The following is a 13959-nucleotide window of genomic DNA, read 5'->3' on the forward strand; positions in this document are numbered from 1 at the left end:
AGTACAAGTGATAATACCACTTGTACTCAGATAGATGCTTCCAGAACTATTATTGTTGCCCAGGTTGATGCAATTATCACTATTATTGCCTTAATCCCCATTATTTCCATCACTCTTACATCAGTACTCTAATATAACTACACTATAGCATAATAAAGACTTAACTGGTGATACTGTTAATTTATATCAGTAGTTTGATCAGAGTAGGTTGGGTTCCCCTTTGAGAGTTTTAGTTCCACCTAAGGTTTCTTCCTTCAGTCTCAAAGGAGTTTTTCCTTGCTACTGTAGCCTTTGGCTTGCTCACATGGGGCTCATCCCAATTCTGTAAAGCTGCCTTGTGACATCAGTTGTAAAAAGCATTTTATATATATACATTTTAATTGATTCATAAGGTCCCTCTATATTGTTAGTCTTTATACTGTAACTCTGTCCCTAAACAGCAGCAATGTGCCCTCTCTACTGTGGAATTTCCTGAAGAAACCCCATTATCTATTCCGTTTTTATTCATAAATAACACCAAAACATGTGCCAATGCAAGTACATTTGTGGAGAACGATATGTACACACAATTAAGCTATGGTAATTTTTTTATAGGACTGCCATGAATTATATTTTTCTCCCTCTGTTAAACACACACAAACACACACACACACACACACACACACACACACACACACACACACACACACACACACACACACAGACTAAGTACCTTTGTGTCAGCAAAAGGAGGTCACACACACACAGTGTCTGAGTACAGGAGGAGACAGCGGAGTATATTTTAGCTGAGAGAACAGTAGAGTTACAGTAGAGCCTTCAGCCAGGCAGCCACAGCCACAGATGCCCATACAGCAGAACATTTACAGATGGATTCAATATCTACATTCAGTGCTTTCCAAATAAATAAGAAATACACAAAACACTCAAATAAATAAATAATCATTACAACAAAAAATCAGAGGGTACAGAGGTCACTATCTCCCATTTGTCAAACACTACTTGGTTCTCCTCCTCTTGAGGCGTCTCATCATTGGCGTAAGTTCAGTCCTACTGCTACAGTTTGGAGCACGTTCAGTAGGGCACCGCACAAAGCAAAATTCAGACAGAGCTACATGACGCATCAAATCATAATAAATAGATTGTGTTTTCTTTCTGTTTGCAACAAATGTTAACTATATCTGACCCTTAAAACACAAACATGAAAGAGTAAAAGCTCAAAAAGCTACCTTTTATTAATATCAAAACAATATTAAAAATTTAAAGTCTTGAAACCTATATCCAGGTGCATCGGAATACAGGGGGAATTTATTCCATTTGCATTTTTAATTCATCTACATTTAGAAGGCTGAACTAGAACTAGAGCTCTCTCTAAGAGCTTAACTTTCTGTTGGAGAATATAAACCAAACCCATACGTTTATTATAAAATTAGCAAATGCAGCACAGAGGATGAAGTCAAAATCAAACTGCATTTGGACCCTAGAAAACTAATGAACCTGACAATGTGTAATGACACACTCCTGAGATTATGCAAAAACTACCTTTCATATCAAGAGAAACATGTTGAACATGAACCTAAATATATTTCAGGAGCGGAATGGTTAATGAAATACTCATGAACTATATAATTTTAATAAACTGAAAAGTAACAGCACAAATCAAGCATTATTCTGAAGTCAAACTTGTGATGAGAAGTGTATGTTTTACAGAGTTCTAAAAAAGCTCTGAAGGACAATACACCTGCTCTTACTAAAAGAATCTGTCTCTTTTGCCCTACTGAGTGTGCTCCAGGCCCAATTTTCATTTTGGTTCTTTAGAATCAGCTCTGGTTTACACCTACATACTCATGGCACTGTGAGTTAACACGTTAAACATGTGATGCAGCTACATAGATGCCTTTGAGCATATTTAATGTGTGAATGAAATAAATAATCTTTGAATAAATAAGAACTAAACCTATAGTCTCATGAAAAACCTACACTAGTGGTTAAAGTATAAAGTACTTTGATCCAGTAAAAGCTCTCCCAGACTGTTTAGTGCATTGCACTGTCTGATACTAGCTCGGTGATGCAGAGACCAGTACATCACCCATCTCAGAGAAGATACTCCTGAAATTCATACACAAAAAATAACAACCTCACAATGTAATGTAACAGGAAATCTCTTTTTTTCCTCTATTCCCCAGATAATACTGCTTATGGTCAAAACTGTGACAACAAATACCTGTGGAGTATAAGCTGAAGTGATAAACTATCACTAAGGGGCATATAATTGCCATCACAGCCTTCACAGACTTTGGCAACATGCTTGTCATTTCAAATTCAATTTGAGGGTTATAACCACTGCAAAAGATAACAGTAGCTGACAGCTACTATGCCGATAAAAGTTTGGTCAAGCTATTCCTTTAATGCAGGAAAATTTTTAATATACTGGCACATTTTACGGTCTAAAAGTCATAAACGAAAATCTGAAAAAGAGGAGTAACTGGGCAAAGACGTTCATCCCACAGTTTCCTCTGAGCTATACTGACCCCTGTTTGGTTCTTCTTCAAAACTGGCTCCTTCTCAACTTCCTTTCATCTTTCTTCCTATTGAGGCAAATCAGAGGCAGAACATAGCTTTTATGTAAAATATTCTTGTCATACTAAAAATACTAATAAATAAGTAGGGCAAAAATAAATAATTAAAATGGGATTATACATAAGTAATAAATAATCAAATAATAATTATAAAACAAAACTATTCCAAAATCGACACTAATGACATTTGCTATGTACACACTATAACTGATCCCTTTTTTCCGTCCTCTTCATCAAAATAACAGAATGAATGAAGGGACACAGACAGAGACTGAAGAGATAGGTCCCTCTCTCCAGCTTTTCTCGCTCACTAGGCTCACAATAGAGGGCAGCAGACTGGAATACTTGTGGTTAAATTATTTTTTCCTTGGTTAATATGGTAATGGTCATGTACAAATGAAGGGATAGTACAGCTGTACAATATACTACATTCTCCCTTACCCTAGCTGTATGAAATTCATTTATGTTATATTTCATATTCAGTATGAAGTACACAATCTGTGTTTGGTCTGAACGTTGTTCCGCATCAGCGGGTTTTGCTTAGACAAGAGTATGATGCAGGCTTTAGGAACATGCTCCTGGAATATTTCCTCAGAGGAAAAAAAGAAAGGATGGAGACAATCACATTTTCAATATTTCCATCTCTCTCTCTCTCTCTCCCTCTCTCCCTGCTCTTGTCTCTTAACACTTTCCCCAAACCAATGGAGCAGTGGGACATCCACTACTTGTAATATGTTACTAATCAGCCTCATGTTTAAGGCTGAGGCATCAAAACAGTCCCCTTCAGACTCACAACCCTTTTCCTTCCAAGTTCCGGCCTATCGTTTTCAGTGTGAACTGGGCTCTCGTTCTGTCTCTCGGGGGCTGTATCCGTTGGCAGGAGGCAAGATTGAGGTTTTGGGTTCAGAGTCTGTGCTGCTCAGTGAGGGGCGCTGATGGCGGGATGCACCACTGAAGAGGCGAAAAGCTCCCCTGCAGATCAAAGAAAACCAGTAGACCTGCGGAGCCATGAGCAGAGCCGCCCCCATGTTGCAATGCCAGGGGACGGACAGTGGCACCATGTAGAGAGGGATGGACACGTACCTGACCACACACACAAACATACACACACCAGTTATCTTTTAGTCCAATTTAAAATTAATACCTAAAAAACACAGTGGTACAACACACTGACTATACTACACAATTCTGTAATTTTCCATCTGCACTTGTGTGTACAATATGAAAAAAACATAATTATCATTAATGTATACTGTCCTTATAGAAAGGCAAATGTAAAGTAAAGAAATGAGACAGAGAAATGGACATACACAGACAGAGAGAGAGAGAGAGAGAGAGAGAATGAGAATGAAAGAGATAGAACATACCTGCCATAGGCGTAGTAGAGGTAGGGGAAGAGAAGAACTCGACAGACGAAAAAAGTGACCAGCATGAGAGCTCCATTGACTTTATGAAGCAGAGTGTGCTGCTGCTTGTACTGAGGCATGGAAGAAAGAGGGACAGAGAAAGAAAAAAAGAAACAGAGGGAAAGAAAGAAAAAATAGAAAGGGGTGAGTAAAAGTCAAGCCTGATAAAACAGAAATCATGAGGCCAAGCAGGGCATCCGAGCTATTAGTTCTCCACTTAGGGATTTCAACACTGATTCTTACACTGAGTGAGTAAGCCAGTAGAGGGAGAATAAAGGGTCATTAGGGACACAAAACGAAGCAAAAGGGCTTTGCAGAACTCACAGTCCTTTCAATCAACTTTGGTAAGATCAGAAACACTACAGTGATTAAATTAATTAAGCAAAACAGTGCTATTCATCATTCACAACAGAGTGTTAGGAAAGAAAGCAAGCAAGAAAGAAAAGAAAGAATATGCACAGGAGGATAGATGACAGATAAAGTAGTATAGAGTAAGGGAATGTATGATAGATAAAGCAGTATCGGGGAGGTGAACAGGTGATGAATAAAGCAGTAAATCTTATTTGAAGGAGTGATAAATGCAGCAGGATAGGTGAAGGATTGGTGAATAAAGTAGTATTTGCTACACAAACAGTTGAATGATAATGATGTACTGGTGAAAGCTGTATTAAGATGTACTGTTTTGGTAAATGTGCGATAATTACAGCAATGTGTGCAGGAACTGAGCACTACAGAATAAGCAAAACGTTGAGAGAACCAGTCTTAAAGCAGTAGGAATAGAGCAATATTAGATGAATGAGATTAATAGATGAATAGGTAATAAATAAGCAAGTGTAGAGTAGGTGAGCAGATATATGATGATGATGAATAAATAAATGAGGAGGTAAGTGAAAAGATTATGAATACAGCAATATGCGTGTTAGGTACATGATTGATGAATAAAGCATTATAGGGTAGAAAAGGAGTGAAGCAATATATAGTAGATGGGGAAGTCTCTGTTGTTTACCTGAATGAGAATTTTCCCCAGACAAACGGACGGAGTACTTAGTTCAGCCAAGAACATTACACCTTGGAAATAATCACCCCTTCCCTGTCTCCAGAACTGAAGGGTAAGAAAGATAATGTTAGGGAAGAAGGTAAAACCATTTTGTTCAACACATTTGACATTATGACAAGAGACATGTTGCCACCATGGCTTTGTCATTTGGACACACATCTTATCTCCTCAAAACATGCTCACTCATCTAAGAGTGAGGCTAATGGCTGGTTACCATGCCACTGCTGACAGCAGCCGTCTCCATGGTTACAGAGGCAAAGTGATGGGGAAGTGTAATGACAGGGTAAGGGTACAGGCGCCCTTTAGGGACATGTTCACACGCCAATCATTTGCTGGTCAAATCTCAAGCTATCTGCAGTGATACTCCGAAAGTAGACATAAACCACAGGAACTTTAACATCACGCCACAATATTGCTGCCAATATTTTTTAGCGTAGTACCTTTTTATTTTACTTTATGAAGCCCTATTTATTAAGAGTAATAAATGTTTTTGCTGTGGGTTTTTACTTCATGTTTGGACCTACACTTCTGGTCTTCACTCAAAATATAAAGTTTCCATTTTAGAAAGTTCATAGAAACCCAAACCAAACAGAATTGAAATGGTGTTCTGCACCCCATTATGGCAGATTTTATGCTATAGCTCACTGAAACACCTAATGGTCCTCTTTCCAACTCACCACAGAAACGGGAAAGCAGACGGTAACCATAACAACGTGATGTAGCACCATGAGGAATTCCCTCCGCAGGTAGCTGCCTATGGCTGTACCCATCGGCTTGACTGCACCATCTTCCTCGTGGCCTTTGACCTGCATCTTGTACCAGTAGCACATGAACATGGCATAGATGTCATAGACAAAGTAAGGGACTGCAAAGAGGATGTAGGTGCTGGTGAGCCAATGCCTGGAAAAGAGAAGAACCAAGCTCATTAAACATCTATCTGCATTGTTGAGATTTGGGTAACCCTACCTTCTCAATATTTACTAAGGATGCTAGAGCCAGGGGTATTTTCACTGTTTTGCTGCCTGCTGTTGTATGTTATATTTCAACAAAACAGCAGTTAGGCCTGAGTTCAGATGTGAATAAGTGGTTTTAATATATATACTTTTATAACTCTGGAAGAGTAGTTTTTGTAGGTAATGCTGTTGCTACTTTCCTAAAATATCTCAATTCATTAATGTTATATTTCCCATAAGGCTTGTCCAGTAGAATGCTATCACAGCTTCTACATTTTTATACACCATGGTCTTGGAATATATGTATATTAAAATATAAGGGGCATCAGTATCAACCTAAAATTCCCATATTGGTAGATCTTTAGCTGTAATATCTGCACTACCCATGTTTCAGTTATGGTTAAACCAGCTGCCTTTCATCAAACCATGGTATAACTATCTCCATATCTCTTTGTTTGTGTTTTTTTGCGATTTGCTGTAGATGGCATACCACTGGAAACACTCTTCAATCTAGATTTTCTCTTTCATGTACTTGAAGTGTGAACTGTGTAGATGTGTTATCTACAAAAGTACAAAAATCTGATCAGACAGAAAGACAGTAAAGGGGCCAATAACCTATATTAAATTCATAACATATTCTCCTTCCATACCATGACATTTAAGTTCAACATGGTATTGGAAAGGGCCTCTAAGTGGCCTCCTTCTGCTCAGAGATAAGTGTGGTGGGTGGTGGGTGTGAAACCAGATATTGCTTGTTTTTATTATTTTCCCAGACTGCTGGTACATAGTTAAAATGGTCACTTTAGAAATGTTATTACGTATTGATAAATGATTATAAGAAAACAAGAATTATGTCTTTTAAATTAAATATCATGTGGTAAATCTGCTTTAGTATGGAACCTAGACTGGGATATAACAAGGTAAAACAGATCCATTGAAAACGGGACCACTGAATATTCTAAAACAAAGACACTAAGAGCTTCTCTGTAGATTTTTCAGAAAGACCACACCTTTCCTAATGCCTCCCGCACACAGCAGCCCAGAACAAAAGGGCTAGGCTGCACTATTCAAACTAGCTTTTGCTTCTACTTTCCCTAAAATTTGACTACCAAAGTCACATCCAGACTATCCCTTTCTCTCCCTATTGCTTGAACGCTCCTTGTCCACTTGTCCTCTCCTTTGCTTCAATCATTTATCCGAACACATGCACAAGTTACAGCTGTGTGATTAATCAAGCCCTGACTAAAGCAATGACAAAGTGAACTTCACTGCAGTGTCTGAGTCTCAGGCGGCTCTGCTCCACTACGCTACCGTGTCCATTAGAATGCCACAAAGGATTTACAGAGCAAAACTAATTAGGTTGAGAGCCTAATTAGATTACAGGGATATAAGGTGAGCTAAGAGAAAAAGACACATTCTTAGAAAAGCTTACACATATAGACAAACTTACACTAAAGTGCGTACACTTCTGTACGTCATGAATTTTAAGTTTGGTAGCTATAGTTTTAAAAAATAATTAAAAAAAAAAAATAAATAAAACATTCTTGAGTAATTAAATCTGCATATTTACACTGAATAACTTACCAGTGCAGTTGCTTTCATGTCACAGTAATGATAAACTATTAGCAATGTCTTGGCATGCGTTATAATATATTAATAAGCAAATGACAATAAACATACTAATGATATTTAGACACAAAACGTTAATTATTAAGAAGCAATTCAATATACCTTTGTATAAACAACTGAAGCTTGGCTATGATTCTAGCCAGCAATAGTAATAACATTATTCTTAACCAAACACTTACTGGTCCTCCATGATGTCTTTGCAAGATGATGCAATGATGTATCCAGCAGATGAGGCCATGATAGCTTGAACCGATGAAACTAGTCTGCAAGAAGGCATGAGGTTAAAGAAATATCAATCCCTGTACAATCCTTTGGATGGGAAAAAAACCCGTTAAAACCTCTAAAAGTAAACTGAAATGGTGCAAAACAATTTCACAATTCACAGTACTGCTCTAGTTTGTAAAAATGTTGTCAGATTTTTTTTTTTTTACAGATGTTACAGAGGTGGAGTGGAAAATAAATAGAAAAACAATCATCTTAAATTTTGGATTATTTCTTCCCAAAGACGTAAACCAAATAGATATTTAAATGAAAAAAATATAATGTGTTATTTATAGCTACTTAAAAATGACATGCCTGAAATTTGACTATTCCAACTTGGAGACACTGTAGATGTTCCTTTTAGTATAAATTCATTCTAACCATTTATCAGCGTTCTCAAACTCCAATCCTTATTAATTGTCTACAATTGTACACAGCTAAAATTCCTTTTATCAAATTAGTTGACATTTGTTGCACTGTAGAGTCACATGGTAACAGCATCATTTCATATAACTGTATTTATTATCTATTATCTATAAATTTTTTAGTAAAAAAATATTTTATTAAACTAGTGATGCGAAACATTTGAACCAAAGGTTTTCAAATATTCAAATGCTTGTACATAGAGAGACACTCTAATACATGGTGCTAATACCTATAGAGATATTCAATCCACAAATTGATACCACTGATTTCGACGAGACAGAGCTTGCTAATTTTTTTCAAAGACCAATAGGATCAACACCTATTCTGAATATTTCAAAACAAGTATTAATCATGGAACCATCAGAGTTGGGCAACAGTATTTGCTCAGCGTTACACATTAGTTTGTTTACATTCGTAAGCATTCAACCTCCACAGGATGAGGAAGTTTAAAAGGCTAGCAATGTGTTTCTCACCACAGTTAAAAGGATTTACAGCATAAATAATGCAAGCCTGGCAGATTCTGCATCCTGGGATTACTTTAACACTAATAAAGCCTTATGGTACAGTTGTGAATGCGTAATGACTAATACATTTAATCCATATTCTCTTTCTTCTACAGTTAGCATAATCAGTTTGTCAGCTCTTGTCAATGTTAACCTAGTGGCATCTTCTTAAATGTAGGAAGCAGTCTGATACCATGGATGCACACCTTGTTTAGCTAGCTTATGTTGACCTATGATGCACATGCTATAAACACAGTCTTCACATGAGTATCACATATGGAAATATACCTGGCAGAGACAATGACAGCATCACCCTCGCTCCATTTCAGGCCTGGTGCGTGTCTCAGGCATCGCTTGGACAGCAGGAACAAGCCTGGGAAAAATATGGAGCCGGCTGCTAGGATGCTGAGCATGGTCCCTGCACTGCTGCTATTCTTCTCTGTCTATCTATGAAAAGGAAAAATGTTTTAAAGCATGCCATGAATGAAGACAATTAAAAGCATCTAACAAAACTCATTTACATGTAAATCAACATATGCCATCCTTTGCTTTTTTACATAAATCAACAAACAAGTTATTCTGCCATTTATTATCAGATCTTATTTGCCTAGATACTTCAGCACAACTCTTTGAATTAGCATGCATCTTTAGAAGATTTATCAGTATCTACAAACAAAAGCCATAAAATCAAAGAAATTAAAATAAACAATCATTTTAAAAGTAAATAAACAACAAAACAGCCTTAAGCTCAGGTCAGACAAGATCTGTAGGTCATATTCTATAAATATACTTGCAATGTTTAAAATGGAATTATAAACTGCTACAATTGATTAATATCCATATTTGAATATAGTATTACAATATTCTCCAGTATATGTTTAATTATGAATTTTATGTAATTTTATGTAATTAGACATTCTGAGCCTATTGTAATAAATGTAAAACAACAAAAATATTGTGTTAAATAGCCGATGTTTTTAAAGACTTAAAATTGATTAATGATTCTTTCATATTAGCAGATGTAACACAGCAACTAAGGTCTTGTCTAAAACAGCAGAGAAATTATTAAAATGATGTGTATTTAGTACTTTCACTTAAGAGTCATTCATCTGATTGCAAATAGTTGTGTTCATGCCTACTATATTGAATTTGTTTTGATGTGTTATGTTGCTATTCACAAAGAAATAAAATTAAATAATATAAAATAAAATTAAGACATTTTCACATTCAGAACTTTCCCTGGACTTGAGTGCATTCTACATGATTTATATTAAAGATTGTGCAAATGAAATGTACAACTAAAGGCACATAAAAGTGATCCTTATTCTTTGAAAACAACATAAGTCCTGTTCTGGGACTCCAGTCTAATCCATATTTAGTATAAAAGGGGGAGGGTGTTACCAAAATAGATTGGGAAAGATTAGCAAACTGGAGATTTAGGAAGATTACTGCAGGGAGTGGGAGGGCGGTGAGATGGACAGAGGAAGAGAGAGAGAAAGAAAAGGAGGGAGGGTTAGTGAGAGGGAGGGGATGGCGGGGTGATGGTATTCAGCGGTACAGTGGCCAAAATAGGGTGGGTATTGTTGTGAGGAGGGGGACAGTATTGTTCCCTCCCTACAGCAGGACCATGGTTGGAGGGCTCTAGATTTTGCAAGACACGGTAGCACAACAGGTCAACAACAAAATACACTCATGCCTATATATGCACATATGTAAACAAGCTGATAAACATCAGAGCATGCAATGCGGCACACTCAAGTTAGTGGAAATGCCCTAAAGGCATATGTGCTAACATAATGAAGGCTGATGGAGCAAAACATCCAAGCACGAGTTGTATGGCTTGCATTTATCCGTGAGAGCGATACTGCCTCGTTCTGTACACACTGCTGATGCAACAAGACGCACAACGTCAGCCACAGGTTACAGACGAGATATCATCGAGTAATCAACGTGGGTAATCGAAGATAGCAAATTTCCGTTCCACCTTAAATGCTGCAGCATTTACACTCTGGTGCCTGCACGTTGTCCATGCAACTGCTGCGCCATTTAAGGCAGATCGACAAAACTACTAGCACGTTATCAAAAAAATTAAACATATCTGGAAACACACTGCTTGGAAATGTATTATGCAAAAAGATTGGTACGCTAAGCTACGCCAACTTGATCTCAGTGTGTTAATCATCACGTACTGAATTACTAACAAATAGATCAGGAACAAAGATTCTGAGGAAAAAAAATACATATTGCCATCTTTTTAATCCAAGCTTCACCGTGTTTAATGCTTTAATTGGAGTCTTCTGAATCTGCCCCATTGTTTCCCTGCTGTATCAGTCTATTGCGAAGTGAATCTGTTAACAGGTTGTACATCATATTAAATACACATTTAGAGCTAAACCTCTATTTCCCTTTGAAAACCACTTCAAAAGAAAATGAGACCCGAGGCTTTATATGAACCAAGCATATTCTTTATGGCCCTCCAGTTGCTGGACAAGCAAGGTTAAATCACTGTAGGATTCAGCCAATCCGCCTTAAACTGCACGCCCTCCAAGTCATCGTTATGCTAAAATGTTGGAATAAAAGCTGAGGATGATGGAGGTGGAGGTGAGGCTGGTTTTTAGAGGAGGAGAGACGAGAGAGGCGGACATTTACATGGAGCTTAGCGGCGTCCTTTCAGGCCTTCAGTCCGGTCACAGCCGTGAGAAAAACGGGTGGTGAGCTCCGGGAGGCGTCCGAGAGACCGTCCACATGTTTTTCTCTTTCTTTCGGATATATAGCAGGGTTCCAGAGAGCTTGGCTGAGGGAGAGATAAATAAAACACACAAAGCAGCCGAAGTTACAGAGCTATCTCGCAGTGAGCGGCGGAACAACGTGACTCTAGCTTGCTGTCAGCGTCAGGATCCAGCGTCGCCTCCACACACTCAGTCTTTCTCCCTCCCTCTCTCTCTCGCTCTCTCTCTCCAAAAACAAACAAAGCCCTACTAGCTTTGTCACATCCAACCGCCGCAAGGGAGACCGTTAGACGATCTTCCCTGCTAAAAATGTAAAAACACCAGCTTTAGAAATATAAACAGGCAACCAACTAACGGTTACATCCCTTCGCTGGTAGTGTTTCTTAACTGATATAAATGATAAGTTCAATATCGCATTTCGTTACCAATGCTCAAGTTCGAAACATCTTCGAATTTCCGTACCACCTTAAACAGGGCAGCAGTCGCAGCACCATTTAAGGTGGAATTCGAACAGCGAAGCTAGCTTGCACTTCATTTATTTATTTATTTATTTATTTATTTATTTATTTATATATTTGAATGACAAATTTCTCACCCAATTGTAAGTCAGAACAAAGTGACCTGATACTACAAACCCTTGATAACGGTTGTTTATTACCTCTTACAAAGAGTGGAATGCAAAAACATATATCGTTATTGTTGAAGGATTATGTAATGTACCGTCGTTGATGTAATTAAACATGAATAAATTAAATATGTAAGTATATATATATATATATATATATATATATATATATATATATATATATATAGCATAACATTGTAATAACAACATTACATATGTAATGTAGCTATCGCTACATGTGATACATCTGCAACTATATACACATAATAGTTTTGTTTTTTTTTAATAATGTAAAACAATTTAAATTAGCCTGTCATAAGAACTTCTCAATGTTTACCATTTTAAGCTAATACGAGCTGAGGATAGCTCTTCTCTATCGGCTTGAGCAAAGTAAATCCGCTGATTTGAGAGTGGAGAGAGGTACGAAGGGACCTGACACAATTTACTGTTAAACGTGTGTAACTGCCAGGTCAAATAAATACCAGAGAGAAGCTAGCTTCTTACTGGAATTCTCCATTCCACCTTAAACGGTGAACGAGTTAACGTAACAGCTGCCTCGTTTAAGGTAGAAGGTAAATTCCGAATAACAATCCTACGTGATATAATGATGCCTGTGAGGACAAGGTGAACAGAAAGGTTAGACACCTCCCCACGCTGGAGAGACCGGTATAAACCTAACATTAATTTTACTGCAGGTTTTTAGGTTGACAGAGAAATAAATACCAAATACATTGTAACCAGGTAACGTTAAAACAGCTGTAGTACACTATAATCTAAATGTTTGAAGCTAAAATAACTCAGGCGCTGAAGATGGCTCAGCAGTTACATGAATTTAGTCTTGGTAACAGCCAAGCTAGGAGCAGATTCTGAGTTTAGGTTCAAAGAATACGAATGAAGTGAAGAAGAAAAAACATTACCTTAGCCTTGACTGACCACCCCTCGTCATTCGCATCTGTCGCATTAAGTATCTCTCGCCCCGGAGCTAAAATATGTGGACGAGCTTCATTTCACTTTTAAATCTGCGCCGCGATTACTGTCAGAAGAGCCGTGATTGGATGAGAGCTTCAAACGTCGGCGCCTTACTGTTTATCTATAGGTTCGTTTTTTGATTGACACAACTCTCGTCCAATGGGAAGTCAAATCAAAGTGACCTGATAGTGCAAGCGTATGTTAACTATTTACTGCTGGCATCGTGTAAATCCCTGATATTTTTTTTTAGTTGTGAGGTATAAAACATGAAAAACTAAGTGTTGCTATATAAGTTTAGCATTATCTTTTATTCATGTCACATGTAAGATATGTATAATATTACATTTTTATTACATGTATAATATGCTGTTATAACTGCACTAACTGACTTTTACTCATTTTGCCTGGGTTAAATAATAACTGATAACTAATATTAAAAAGAAAAAATCAACTTGAGCACAAAAGTAGCGGCTATGAAAAGTATTTAAAGGTGCACTAGGTTGCACCGGTGCTTGTCTATGTTGATGTAGGTTATCTACATAGCCACTAGAGGTCGCACATCCCAAAATCAGTGCACTAATGCATTAGTCAAATAGGCTTGTTCGACAAGAACTGTGCCTCGCCTTGGTGGTCAGTGAGAGTAGCCGGTTGCAATTGTGAGCCGTCAACATGGAGAGTAGCCACCTGCAACCCACCTGAGCTCTGGCAGATCAAGGAATTTCATGACAAGAACTACATCATATTTAAAATAAGACAGATAATTGAGATTTACATTTTAGAACTAACGAAAACAAACATCATATGTTTCAGCTGAACTTCTAGCAA

At 37.6% G+C, this 13959-nt stretch overlaps 1 protein-coding gene across 10 annotated transcripts; it reads right to left on the bottom strand.

Moving 5' to 3' along the window:
- Positions 1–703: 703 nt before the first annotated feature.
- tlcd3ba (TLC domain containing 3Ba) lies at positions 704–13184 on the bottom strand. Of its 10 annotated transcripts, none has more exons than XM_066642106.1 (8): positions 13083–13138; positions 11461–11605; positions 9100–9258; positions 7801–7884; positions 5717–5939; positions 4989–5084; positions 3944–4053; positions 704–3659 (listed from the first exon to the last, which is right to left on the bottom strand). In XM_066642106.1, exons 3-8 carry the CDS (start codon positions 9222–9224, stop codon positions 3404–3406), a joined length of 894 nt encoding a protein of 297 aa, XP_066498203.1. In that variant the 5' UTR covers positions 9225–9258; positions 11461–11605; positions 13083–13138; the 3' UTR covers positions 704–3403. The 10 variants fall into 10 exon arrangements, with proteins under 10 accessions (XP_066498203.1, XP_066498204.1, XP_066498209.1 ...); XM_066642107.1 differs by lacking the exon at positions 13083–13138 and adding an exon at positions 11966–11983; XM_066642112.1 differs by lacking the exon at positions 13083–13138 and having other exon boundaries at positions 704–2585; positions 3370–3659; positions 11461–11782.
- Between the last annotated feature and the right edge of the window lie 775 nt (positions 13185–13959).

Source organism: Hoplias malabaricus, chromosome 13 (genome assembly GCF_029633855.1).
Source record: "Hoplias malabaricus isolate fHopMal1 chromosome 13, fHopMal1.hap1, whole genome shotgun sequence".
Classification (NCBI taxonomy): Eukaryota; Metazoa; Chordata; class Actinopteri; order Characiformes; family Erythrinidae; genus Hoplias; species Hoplias malabaricus.